Source organism: Oncorhynchus gorbuscha, unplaced genomic scaffold (assembly GCF_021184085.1).
Source record: "Oncorhynchus gorbuscha isolate QuinsamMale2020 ecotype Even-year unplaced genomic scaffold, OgorEven_v1.0 Un_scaffold_141:::fragment_3, whole genome shotgun sequence".
Taxonomy (NCBI): Eukaryota; Metazoa; Chordata; class Actinopteri; order Salmoniformes; family Salmonidae; genus Oncorhynchus; species Oncorhynchus gorbuscha.
Window position 1 is genome coordinate 190,277 of NW_025744684.1, and position 11,368 is coordinate 201,644.

The following is an 11,368-nucleotide window of genomic DNA, read 5'->3' on the forward strand; positions in this document are numbered from 1 at the left end:
TTCAGAAGGTTGTGGTTTATGACCTGGCTATCAGGGGGATTCAGAAGGTTGTGGTTTATGACCTGGACCTGGCTATCAGGGGATTCAGAAGGTTGTGGTTTATGACCTGGACCTGGCTATCAGGGAATTCAGAAGGTTGTGGTTTATGACCTGGCTATCAGGGGAATTCAGAAGGTTGTGGTTTATGACCTGGACCTGGCTATCAGGGGGATTCAGAAGGTTGTGGTTAATGACCTGGACCTGGCTATCAGGGGGATTCAAAAGGTTGTGGTTTATGACCTGGCTATCAGGGGGATTCAGAAGGTTGTGGTTTATTTACATTTACATTTAAGTCATTTAGCAGACGCTCTTATCCAGAGCGACTTACAAAGTTTATGACCTGGACCTGGCTATCAGGGGGATTCAGAAGGTTGTGGTTTATGACCTGGACCTGGCTATCTGGGGTATTCAGAAGGTTGTGGTTTATGACCTGGACCTGGCTATCAGGGGGATTCAGAAGGTTGTGGTTTATGACCTGGACCTGGCTATCAGGGGGATTCAAAAGGTTGAGGTTTATGACCTTGACCTGGCTATCAGGGGAATTCAGAAGGTTGTGGTTTATGACCTGGACCTGGCTATCAGGGGGATTCAAAAGGTTGTGGTTTATGACCTGGATCTGGCTATCAGGGGGATTCAGAAGGTTGTGGTTTATGACCTGGACCTGGCTATCAGGGGAATTCAGAAGGTAGTGGTTTTTGACCTGGACCTGGCTATCATGGGGATTCAGAAGGTTGTGGTGTATGACCTGGACGTGGCTATCAGGGGGATTCAGAAGGTTGTGGTTTATGACCTGGACCTGGCTATCAGGGGGATTCAGAAGGTTGTGGTTTATGACCTGGACCTGGCTATCAGGGGGATTCAAAAGGTTGTGGTTTATGACCTGGACCTGGCTATCAGGGGAATTCAGAAGGTTGTGGTTTATGACCTGGCTATCAGGGGGATTCAGAAGGTTGTGATTTATGACCTGGACCTGGCTATCAGGGGTATTCAGAAGGTTGTGGTTTATGACCTGGACCTGGCTATCAGGGGGATTCAGAAGGTTGTGGTTTATGACCTGGACCTGGCTATCAGGGGGATTCAGAAGGTTGTGGTGTATGACCTGGACCTGGCTATCAGGGGGATTCAGAAGGTTGTTGGTTATGACCTGGACCTGGCTATCAGGGGGATTCAAAAGGTTGTGGTTTATGACCTGGACCTGGCTATCAGGGGAATTCAGAAGGTTGTGGTTTATGACCTGGCTATCAGGGGATTCAGAAGGTTGTGGTTTATGACCTGGACCTGGCTATCAGGGGGATTCAGAAGGTTGTGGTTTATGACCTGGACCTGGCTATCAGGGGGATTCAAAAGGTTGTGGTTTATGACCTGGACCTGGCTATCAGGGGAATTCAGAAGGTTGTGGTTTATGACCTGGCTATCAGGGGAATTCAGAAGGTTGTGGTTTATGACCTGGACCTGGCTATCAGGGGGATTCAGAAGGTTGTGGTTAATGACCTGGACCTGGCTATCAGGGGGATTCAGAAGGTTGTGGTTTATGACCTGGACCTGGCTATCAGGGGGATTCAGAAGGTTGTGGTTAATGACCTGGCCCTGGCTATCAGGGGGATTCAGAAGGTTGTGGTTTATGACCTGGACCTGGCATTCAGGGGAATTAAGAAGGTTGTGGTGTATGATCTGGACCTGGCTATCAGGGGGATTCAGAAGGTTGTGGTTTATGACCTGGCTATCAGGGGGATTCAGAAGGTTGTGGTTTATGACCTGGACCTGGCTATCAGGGGGATTCAGAAGGTTGTGGTGTATGACCTGGACCTGGCTATCAGGGGGATTCAGAAGGTTGTTGGTTATGACCTGGACCTGGCTATCAGGGGGATTCAAAAGGTTGTGGTTTATGACCTGGACCTGGCTATCAGGGGAATTCAGAAGGTTGTGGTTTATGACCTGGCTATCAGGGGGATTCAGAAGGTTGTGGTTTATGACCTGGACCTGGCTATCAGGGGGATTCAGAAGGTTGTGGTTTATGACCTGGACCTGGCTATCAGGGGGATTCAAAAGGTTGTGGTTTATGACCTGGACCTGGCTATCAGGGGAATTCAGAAGGTTGTGGTTTATGACCTGGCTATCAGGGGAATTCAGAAGGTTGTGGTTTATGACCTGGACCTGGCTATCAGGGGGATTCAGAAGGTTGTGGTTAATGACCTGGACCTGGCTATCAGGGGGATTCAGAAGGTTGTGGTTTATGACCTGGACCTGGCTATCAGGGGGATTCAGAAGGTTGTGGTTAATGACCTGGCCCTGGCTATCAGGGGGATTCAGAAGGTTGTGGTTTATGACCTGGACCTGGCATTCAGGGGAATTAAGAAGGTTGTGGTGTATGATCTGGACCTGGCTATCAGGGGGATTCAGAAGGTTGTGGTTTATGACCTGGCTATCAGGGGGATTCAGAAGGTTGTGGTTTATGACCTGGACCTGGCTATCAGGGGGATTCAGAAGGTTGTGGTGTATGACCTGGACCTGGCTATCAGGGGGATTCAGAAGGTTGTTGGTTATGACCTGGACCTGGCTATCAGGGGGATTCAAAAGGTTGTGGTTTATGACCTGGACCTGGCTATCAGGGGAATTCAGAAGGTTGTGGTTTATGACCTGGACCTGGCTATCAGGGGGATTCAGAAGGTTGTGGTTTATGACCTGGACCTGGCTATCAGGGGGATTCAAAAGGTTGTGGTTTATGACCTGGACCTGGCTATCAGGGGAATTCAGAAGGTTGTGGTTTATGACCTGGCTATCAGGGGAATTCAGAAGGTTGTGGTTTATGACCTGGACCTGGCTATCAGGGGGATTCAGAAGGTTGTGGTTAATGACCTGGACCTGGCTATCAGGGGGATTCAAAAGGTTGTGGTTTATGACCTGGCTATCAGGGGGATTCAGAAGGTTGTGGTTTATTTACATTTACATTTAAGTCATTTAGCAGACGCTCTTATCCAGAGCGACTTACAAAGTTTATGACCTGGACCTGGCTATCAGGGGGATTCAGAAGGTTGTGGTTTATGACCTGGACCTGGCTATCTGGGGTATTCAGAAGGTTGTGGTTTATGACCTGGACCTGGCTATCAGGGGGATTCAGAAGGTTGTGGTTTATGACCTGGACCTGGCTATCAGGGGGATTCAAAAGGTTGAGGTTTATGACCTTGACCTGGCTATCAGGGGAATTCAGAAGGTTGTGGTTTATGACCTGGACCTGGCTATCAGGGGGATTCAAAAGGTTGTGGTTTATGACCTGGATCTGGCTATCAGGGGGATTCAGAAGGTTGTGGTTTATGACCTGGACCTGGCTATCAGGGGAATTCAGAAGGTAGTGGTTTTTGACCTGGACCTGGCTATCAGGGGGATTCAGAAGGTTGTGGTGTATGACCTGGACGTGGCTATCAGGGGGATTCAGAAGGTTGTGGTTTATGACCTGGACCTGGCTATCAGGGGGATTCAGAAGGTTGTGGTTTATGACCTGGACCTGGCTATCAGGGGGATTCAAAAGGTTGTGGTTTATGACCTGGACCTGGCTATCAGGGGAATTCAGAAGGTTGTGGTTTATGACCTGGCTATCAGGGGGATTCAGAAGGTTGTGATTTATGACCTGGACCTGGCTATCAGGGGTATTCAGAAGGTTGTGGTTTATGACCTGGACCTGGCTATCAGGGGGATTCAGAAGGTTGTGGTTTATGACCTGGACCTGGCTATCAGGGGGATTCAGAAGGTTGTGGTTTATGACCTGGACCTGGCTATCAGGGGGATTCAGAAGGTTGTTGGTTATGACCTGGACCTGGCTATCAGGGGGATTCAAAAGGTTGTGGTTTATGACCTGGACCTGGCTATCAGGGGAATTCAGAAGGTTGTGGTTTATGACCTGGCTATCAGGGGGATTCAGAAGGTTGTGGTTTATGACCTGGACCTGGCTATCAGGGGGATTCAGAAGGTTGTGGTTTATGACCTGGACCTGGCTATCAGGGGGATTCAAAAGGTTGTGGTTTATGACCTGGACCTGGCTATCAGGGGAATTCAGAAGGTTGTGGTTTATGACCTGGCTATCAGGGGAATTCAGAAGGTTGTGGTTTATGACCTGGACCTGGCTATCAGGGGGATTCAGAAGGTTGTGGTTATGACCTGGACCTGGCTATCAGGGGGATTCAGAAGGTTGTGGTTTATGACCTGGACCTGGCTATCAGGGGGATTCAGAAGGTTGTGGTTTATGACCTGGACCTGGCTATCAGGGGGATTCAGAAGGTTGTGGTTTATGACCTGGACCTGGCTATCAGGGGAATTCAGAAGGTTGTGGTTTATGACCTGGCTATCAGGGGGATTCAGAAGGTTGTGATTTATGACCTGGACCTGGCTATCAGGGGTATTCAGAAGGTTGTGGTTTATGACCTGGACCTGGCTATCAGTGGGATTCAGAAGGTTGTGGTTTATGACCTGGACCTGGCTATCAGGGGGATTCAGAAGGTTGTGGTGTATGACCTGGACCTGGCTATCAGGGGGATTCAGAAGGTTGTTGGTTATGACCTGGACCTGGCTATCAGGGGGATTCAAAAGGTTGTGGTTTATGACCTGGACCTGGCTATCAGGGGAATTCAGAAGGTTGTGGTTTATGACCTGGCTATCAGGGGGATTCAGAAGGTTGTGGTTTATGACCTGGACCTGGCTATCAGGGGGATTCAGAAGGTTGTGGTTTATGACCTGGACCTGGCTATCAGGGGGATTCAAAAGGTTGTGGTTTATGACCTGGACCTGGCTATCAGGGGAATTCAGAAGGTTGTGGTTTATGACCTGGCTATCAGGGGAATTCAGAAGGTTGTGGTTTATGACCTGGACCTGGCTATCAGGGGGATTCAGAAGGTTGTGGTTAATGACCTGGACCTGGCTATCAGGGGGATTCAGAAGGTTGTGGTTAATGACCTGGCCCTGGCTATCAGGGGATTCAGAAGGTTGTGGTTTATGACCTGGACCTGGCATTCAGGGGAATTAAGAAGGTTGTGGTTTATGATCTGGACCTGGCTATCAGGGGATTCAGAAGGTTGTGGTTTATGACCTGGCTATCAGGGGGATTCAGAAGGTTGTGGTTTATGACCTGGACCTGGCTATCAGGGGATTCAGAAGGTTGTGGTTTATGACCTGGACCTGGCTATCAGGGGGATTCAGAAGGTTGTGTTTTATGACCTGGACCTGGCTATCAGGGGATTCAAAGGTTGTGGTTTATGACCTGGACCTGGCTATCAGGGGATTCAGAAGGTTTGTGGTTGACCTGACCTGGCTATCAGGGGATTCAGAAGGTTGTGGTTTATGACCTGGACCTGGCTATCAGGGATTCAGAAGGTTGTGGTTTATGACCTGGACCTGGCTATCAGGGGGATTCAGAAGGTTGTGGTTTATGACCTGGCTATCAGGGGAATTCAGAAGGTTGTGGTTTATGACCTGGACCTGGCTATCAGGGGATTCAGAAGGTTGTGGTTAATGACCTGGACCTGGCTATCAGGGGATTCAGAAGGTTGTGGTTTATGACCTGGACCTGGCTATCAGGGGAATTCAGAAGGTTGTGGTTTATGACCTGGACCTGGCTATCAGGGGGATTCAAAAGGTTGTGGTTTATGACCTGGACCTGGCTATCAGGGGAATTCAGAAGGTTGTGGTTCATGACCTGGACCTGGCTATCAGGGGGATTCAGAAGATTGTGGTTTATGACCTGGACCTGGCTATCAGGGGGATTCAGAAGGTTGTGTTTTATGGCCTGGACCTGGCTATCAGGGGGATTCAGAAGATTGTGGTTTATGGCCTGGACCTGGCTATCAGGGAATTCAGAAGGTTGTGGTTTATCATAACGTCGAGAGTGTTTGTGGACACAATGTACCTACCATCTTGTTAACAGTGAGTATGGCTGGAGCTTTGTGAATGTGAAGTGGAGATTGCCTTCAGTAACTGTGTCAACAGGTCGTGTGTAGCCTACACATGATAGTCAGCAATGCAGTTAATGGAAGTCATGCATGTAAGTGATGTTTTCTATTGAGGACTATGTTGAGCAGGCCTATAGGCTAAATATGTAAAGGCTGCTAGCGTTGTGATGACTGGTCTAATGTAGGTTGTGAAGCCAAGGAGTCGTTATGTTCGGTTCATGCATGCAGCTATCGTGCATATTTAGTATTTTTGCATTAGTGCTGCATAAAATTTTTCAAGTTATTGGTCTACAGGACCCGTCAATATTTCTCTCCCGAAACGGGAAGGAGCTTGGTCAGGAAGTCCCAGGATACCGGTCATCAGTGTTAAACCCTACATGTCCCTTTATACTAAGAAATAACCCTCCTGTCTGTCCTCTCTACCCTCTACCTCTCCCTTTCCCCCCTCCCACTATACCTCCTCTGCTCTCACCCTCCCTCGCCCTGACCCCTCTCCCCCTCTACCTCCCCTGCTCTCACCCTCCCTCGCCCTGACCCCTCTCCCCCTCTACCTCCCCTGCTCTCACCCTCCCGCGCCCTGACCCCTCCCCCCCCCCTCCAGGTGCGTTACACCCAGCTGGTGCGTCAGAAGACGAGGAAGCCAGCGGGTCGATGCATGGGAGGAGTCAGGGGCGGGGGCGTGCCTGAGGGTCGTCTTGGGGCAAGGGGCGGGTTCAGGAGGTCAGGATATGCCTTTGCCCACCAGGAGGGCTTTGGGGAGCTCATCACCTCTGGGAAGAACATGAGACTGTCCTCCCTGGCCCTGGCCAACTTTGCCTCCAGACACAGTTCCAGCTGGATAGACACCCTGCGCAAAAAGAAACACTCAAATACACATCCCCCGCAGAACACCTCAGGAGAGAGCAGCCCGGCACCTAGCTATGTGTCGGGATCGGCTCCCCCCCTGTCTAATTCATCCTCTCTCCTGGGGGGGTCACAGGATACTCCCCTGGAGGAGGCAACACACACGCTGCCTGTCATACTCCCACAGGTGGCTTCTGACCCTCCCACAAACACACCTCCAATGTTAGCTCCAGCCCAGGTCCCCTCTGCTGACGCTCTCACTCCCACCTCTGTGAGGAGTCCTGGGGGAGACTCGGTTGGTGGCTGGAACCTTAGTCTGGGCGCTGTACAGGTGAGATACTGTCATCTTCTTTAATCTGTTTCTCACACACACAACCTCACACACAACAGTAACCGGGTATTCCACCTGTCCTGCAGGATGCTCTATTTGGTTGGAGGGGCGTCGCCTATCGCACCAGCGGAACCAGCAGCCCGGGACCTCCCCCTGTTCCCAAGGAAACCAACCACACCGTATGAGACGGACAGACAGATGGACAGATGATAGAAAGAAGAAGGACAGGCTGTCATATCCCACTGGATTCTCTTGGAATACGTGAAGAAATACTGCATTTGGAAGTTTGGAATACTGAAGGTGGAATGTTTGGAATGGCCCTCACCCTGGGTTAGGAAGAGATCCAAAGTGGCAGCCATTGTAGGCAGAAGGCATGCACACCCATCAACACCCACTGGCACCCATATGACACTGTCGTTGCAATAGTGTTGGTACATATATGTTTCCGTCTGAAAGACTACTGTGATTATTGTTATTTGACCATGCTGGTCATTTATGAACATTTGAACATCTTGGCCATGTTCTGTTAGAATCTCCACCCGGCACAGCCAGAAGAGGACTGGCCACCCCTCATAGCCTGGTTCCTCTCTAGGTTTATTCCTAGGTTTTGGCCTTTCTAGGGAGTTTTTCCTAGCCACTGTGCTTCTACACCTGCATTGCTTGCTGTTTGGAGTTTTAGGCTGGGTTTCTGTAGAGCACTTTGAGATATCAGCTGATGTAAGAAGGGCTATATAAATACATTTTATTTGAAATCAATTTTATTTGAAAGATAGTGTGTGGTAGTTGTAATAGACATGCTCAGACTACCTACAACCCACTTCTCTGTCTTCTTCAACCAATGAGGTGGGCTGAAAGAAGCACTTCTTCATGCAAATGATGTAACCATCTGCTGAAGAGCTTGGTACCACAGGGTTCCGGACAGAAACCCCGCTCCAACAGCACCGCTGTGGTTCAGACATGACTATACTATTTATACAATGGATCATATGTCATAACATCATATCAGATTGGTTCAAAACAAAGTATTGAATTGAGTCTTTATGACAGAAGAGAGATTCATTTGATGGTCAGAAAGCGGGTGAATTGAGTCTTTATGACAGAAGAGAGGTTCATTTGATGGTCAGAAAGCGGGTGAATTGAGTCTTTATGACAGAAGAGAGGTTCATTTGATGGTCAGAAAGGTGGTGAATTGAGTCTTTATGACAGAAGAGATGTTCATTTGATCATCAGAAAGGTGGTGAATTGAGTCTTTATGACAGAAGAGAGGTTCATTTGATGGTCAGAAAGCGGGTGAATTGAGTCTTTATGACAGAAGAGAGGTTCATTTGATGGTCAGAAAGGTGGTGAATTGAGTCTTTATGACAGAAGAGATGTTCATTTGATCATCAGAAAGGTGGTGAATTGAGTCTTTATGACAGAAGAGAGGTTCATTTGATGATCAGAAAGCGGGTGAATTGAGTCTTTATGACAGAAGAGAGGTTCATTTGATGGTCAGAAAGGTGGTGAATTGAGTCTTTATGACAGAAGAGAGGTTCATTTGATGGTCAGAAAGCGGGTGAATTGAGTCTTTATGACAGAAGAGAGGTTCATTTGATGGTCAGAAAGGTGGTGAATTGAGTCTTTATGACAGAAGAGAGGTTCATTTGATGGTCAGAAAGGTGGTGAATTGAGATGAAATAGCAGAATGAGTGTTTTTATGATCAGCTGCTGTTAGACATAGTACTCCAATACACCTGTCTGTATCCAGCTGTTAACCAATCATAAACATGTCTTTAATAGGCCAAGTAATGCTATCTACCTTCTCTAATAATGTATGACAGCGTGTAAACCAATGCAGTAGTGTAGAGCTGTCCCTCTAACCTGTACAGTCTGTATGAGGAATGTCTCTAGAACCTTATCAGTGGTCCTGGTCTTTGTATTCATGATTACATATTGCTGTGTCACCATGCCCAAAGGCTTAGTCAAACCAGACAGGCTGCACCATCCTACACTCTTATGGGTACATACTACTGTACATTCTCTATATGTCTGCCTGACTGAAATCTTCACATACATAGTCCGTCTGTTGTTTTAGCCAATAACTTGGCAGGACACTGAGGGGTTCAGTCAGCCAACCAATGACTGAAGAATGCAGGATGCTGTCCTTGCTGGAATGTTGTAGTATATGTCATCATAAGTTCGTGGGCAGAGTTTCTGTGTTCACTATAGTTCTCAGTGAGAACGGCATTTTAACCTTACAGGACACAGCAAGACTCCTCTTCGTCATGTTCTTCTTCATCCTCCTCCACTGCACCATATTGGTGACCTGCTGCTGGGCCCACAGACAGAACTACAGTTATATCTCTGACTCTGAGCCCCACCCGTACTGGGCTTAAGAGAGAGGAGATGGACTTCTAACAACAACCTGGACCTCCATGTTGCTTTGGGGCGGACTGACTCTGAGGCGTTGTGAGAGACAATGGACAATAAGCCCTCTATGGCGTCCATGTTGCTTTGGGGCGGACGGAGGCTTGGGAGGGGGGGGATCAGGGTTATTATTATTAAGCCTTAATAAATCCACAGTAATGATGATCAACCCAGTTCATCCCTCTACTAGGCATGTCATCATGTAACGTATTCCTTCTATACAGCAGGGGAAACAAACCCAGTCCTCCAGGGCCACTGGAATGATGCTTTCACTGTTGTACTCTACAGTATACAGCTTCTGGTTAGAAAGATATAGGGTGAAACTAGGTGAGACAGCTGTTGTACTCTACAGAGTACAGCCTCTGGTTAGAATGATATAGGGTGAAACTAGGTGAGACAGCGGTTGTACTCTACAGCATACAGCTTCTGGTTAGAAAGATATAGGGTGAAACTAGGTGAGACAGTTGTTGTACTCTACAGCATACAGCTTCTGGTTAGAAAGATATAGGGTGAAACTAGGTGAGACAGTTGTTGTACTCTACAGCATACAGCCTCTGGTTAGAATGATATAGGGTGAAACCAGCCCAACCAGTCTCTGCTGGACCTGTCTCTCCCTGCTGTAGAGGGCTCAAACCACCTGTAAGTCAGTGAAACTCAATATCACACTCAATTTGTGCAAATATGTACAAAAAGTATTTCAGAAGATTTTGTGTATTTTTATGTGGCTTAATTTGTGTGAAAATACAAAAAAAATGCTCTTAGGTTTGCCCCCTAATGTATTACTGTTTTGAGTTTTGGCACCTCTTACAGAGTTTTGCTTTAAAATATTGTGGCGTTCTGCCAGTGGCACATAATTATAAACAGTAGGGGCGCCCTATTTCAGTCCACTTCAAGCACTGGTGTCATAGATAGATACAGCAGGTTGATGTTGGGTTTCAGTGAGAACGTTCAAGTTAAGAAAGTTACTCAAGTCTTTGTCGATCCAAAGAGGAAGTGTCAACTGAAATATAATTATTTACAGTTGACATCAAAGTATGATTTCATTTGTAGTGTGACTGTACAGGGAATAATGTTTATAATGAGGGAAACAATCAATCTAACCTATTTATAGCACTTTTTACAGACGTTTGTCTCAATGTTCTTAACCGCAACCCGGGCCTTAACTCCATAACCAAAAGAGCAAAACAATGTGAACGTGGCCTTCGGAGAAGTAGGTTATTATTACTGACCACGTCATTAGGACATGTCAAGATTACAACAAAATGTTTGCTCAATCTCCTGAAAAAGCAGTGTACTACGTAAACCTAGTGTTTGTTTTGTCACATACTCTCCCCAGCGCGCTGGCTCCGCAAAAGTGCTTCTGGCCTTTCGCCCTTCAAACATGAACAGTTTTATCTGGAAAGGAGTTTGACACATGGACACGACACTATCTGTACTTTCGCAATGTCCGATTTCTGAGAGTTCATGTTGTCTGACCAGAAGAAACTGAGATTTGGGGATATATTCTCTCTGTAACGCTGAATCGTTACATATTGCGGGATAAACGTGTAATTGTAATTTCCGATTGAGCCGACATGCAGCGTTTACCGTGAATACTGTCTCCGCTAAAGCGGGAACATTACCTTGACTTTTCAATCACGCTGTAAAGCTGAACTTCCGTGATACGGATTGAATAGAGCCCGTCGGGACTGTGTGTGTGTGTGTGTGTGTGTGTGTGTGTGTGTGTGTGTGTGTGTGTGTGTGTGTGTGTGTGTGTGTGTGTGTGTGTGTGTGTGTGTGTGTGTGTGTGTGTGTGTGTGTGTGTGTGTGTGTG

General features: G+C 47.5%; 1 protein-coding gene across 2 annotated transcripts in view; it reads left to right on the top strand.

Annotated features, from left to right (window-relative positions):
• LOC124017052 (phospholipid-transporting ATPase ID-like) overlaps window positions 1-7,735 on the top strand; it is a 94,749-nt gene extending 87,014 nt beyond the window's left edge. For both annotated transcript variants that reach the window (XM_046332421.1, XM_046332420.1), the window contains 2 exons: window positions 6,577-7,149; window positions 7,236-7,735. In XM_046332421.1, coding sequence (XP_046188377.1) covers window positions 6,577-7,149; window positions 7,236-7,334 — 672 coding nt within the window. In that variant the 3' untranslated portion in view covers window positions 7,335-7,735. The remainder of the gene's footprint in view (window positions 1-6,576; window positions 7,150-7,235) is intronic.
• The last annotated feature ends 3,633 nt before the right edge of the window (window positions 7,736-11,368 follow it).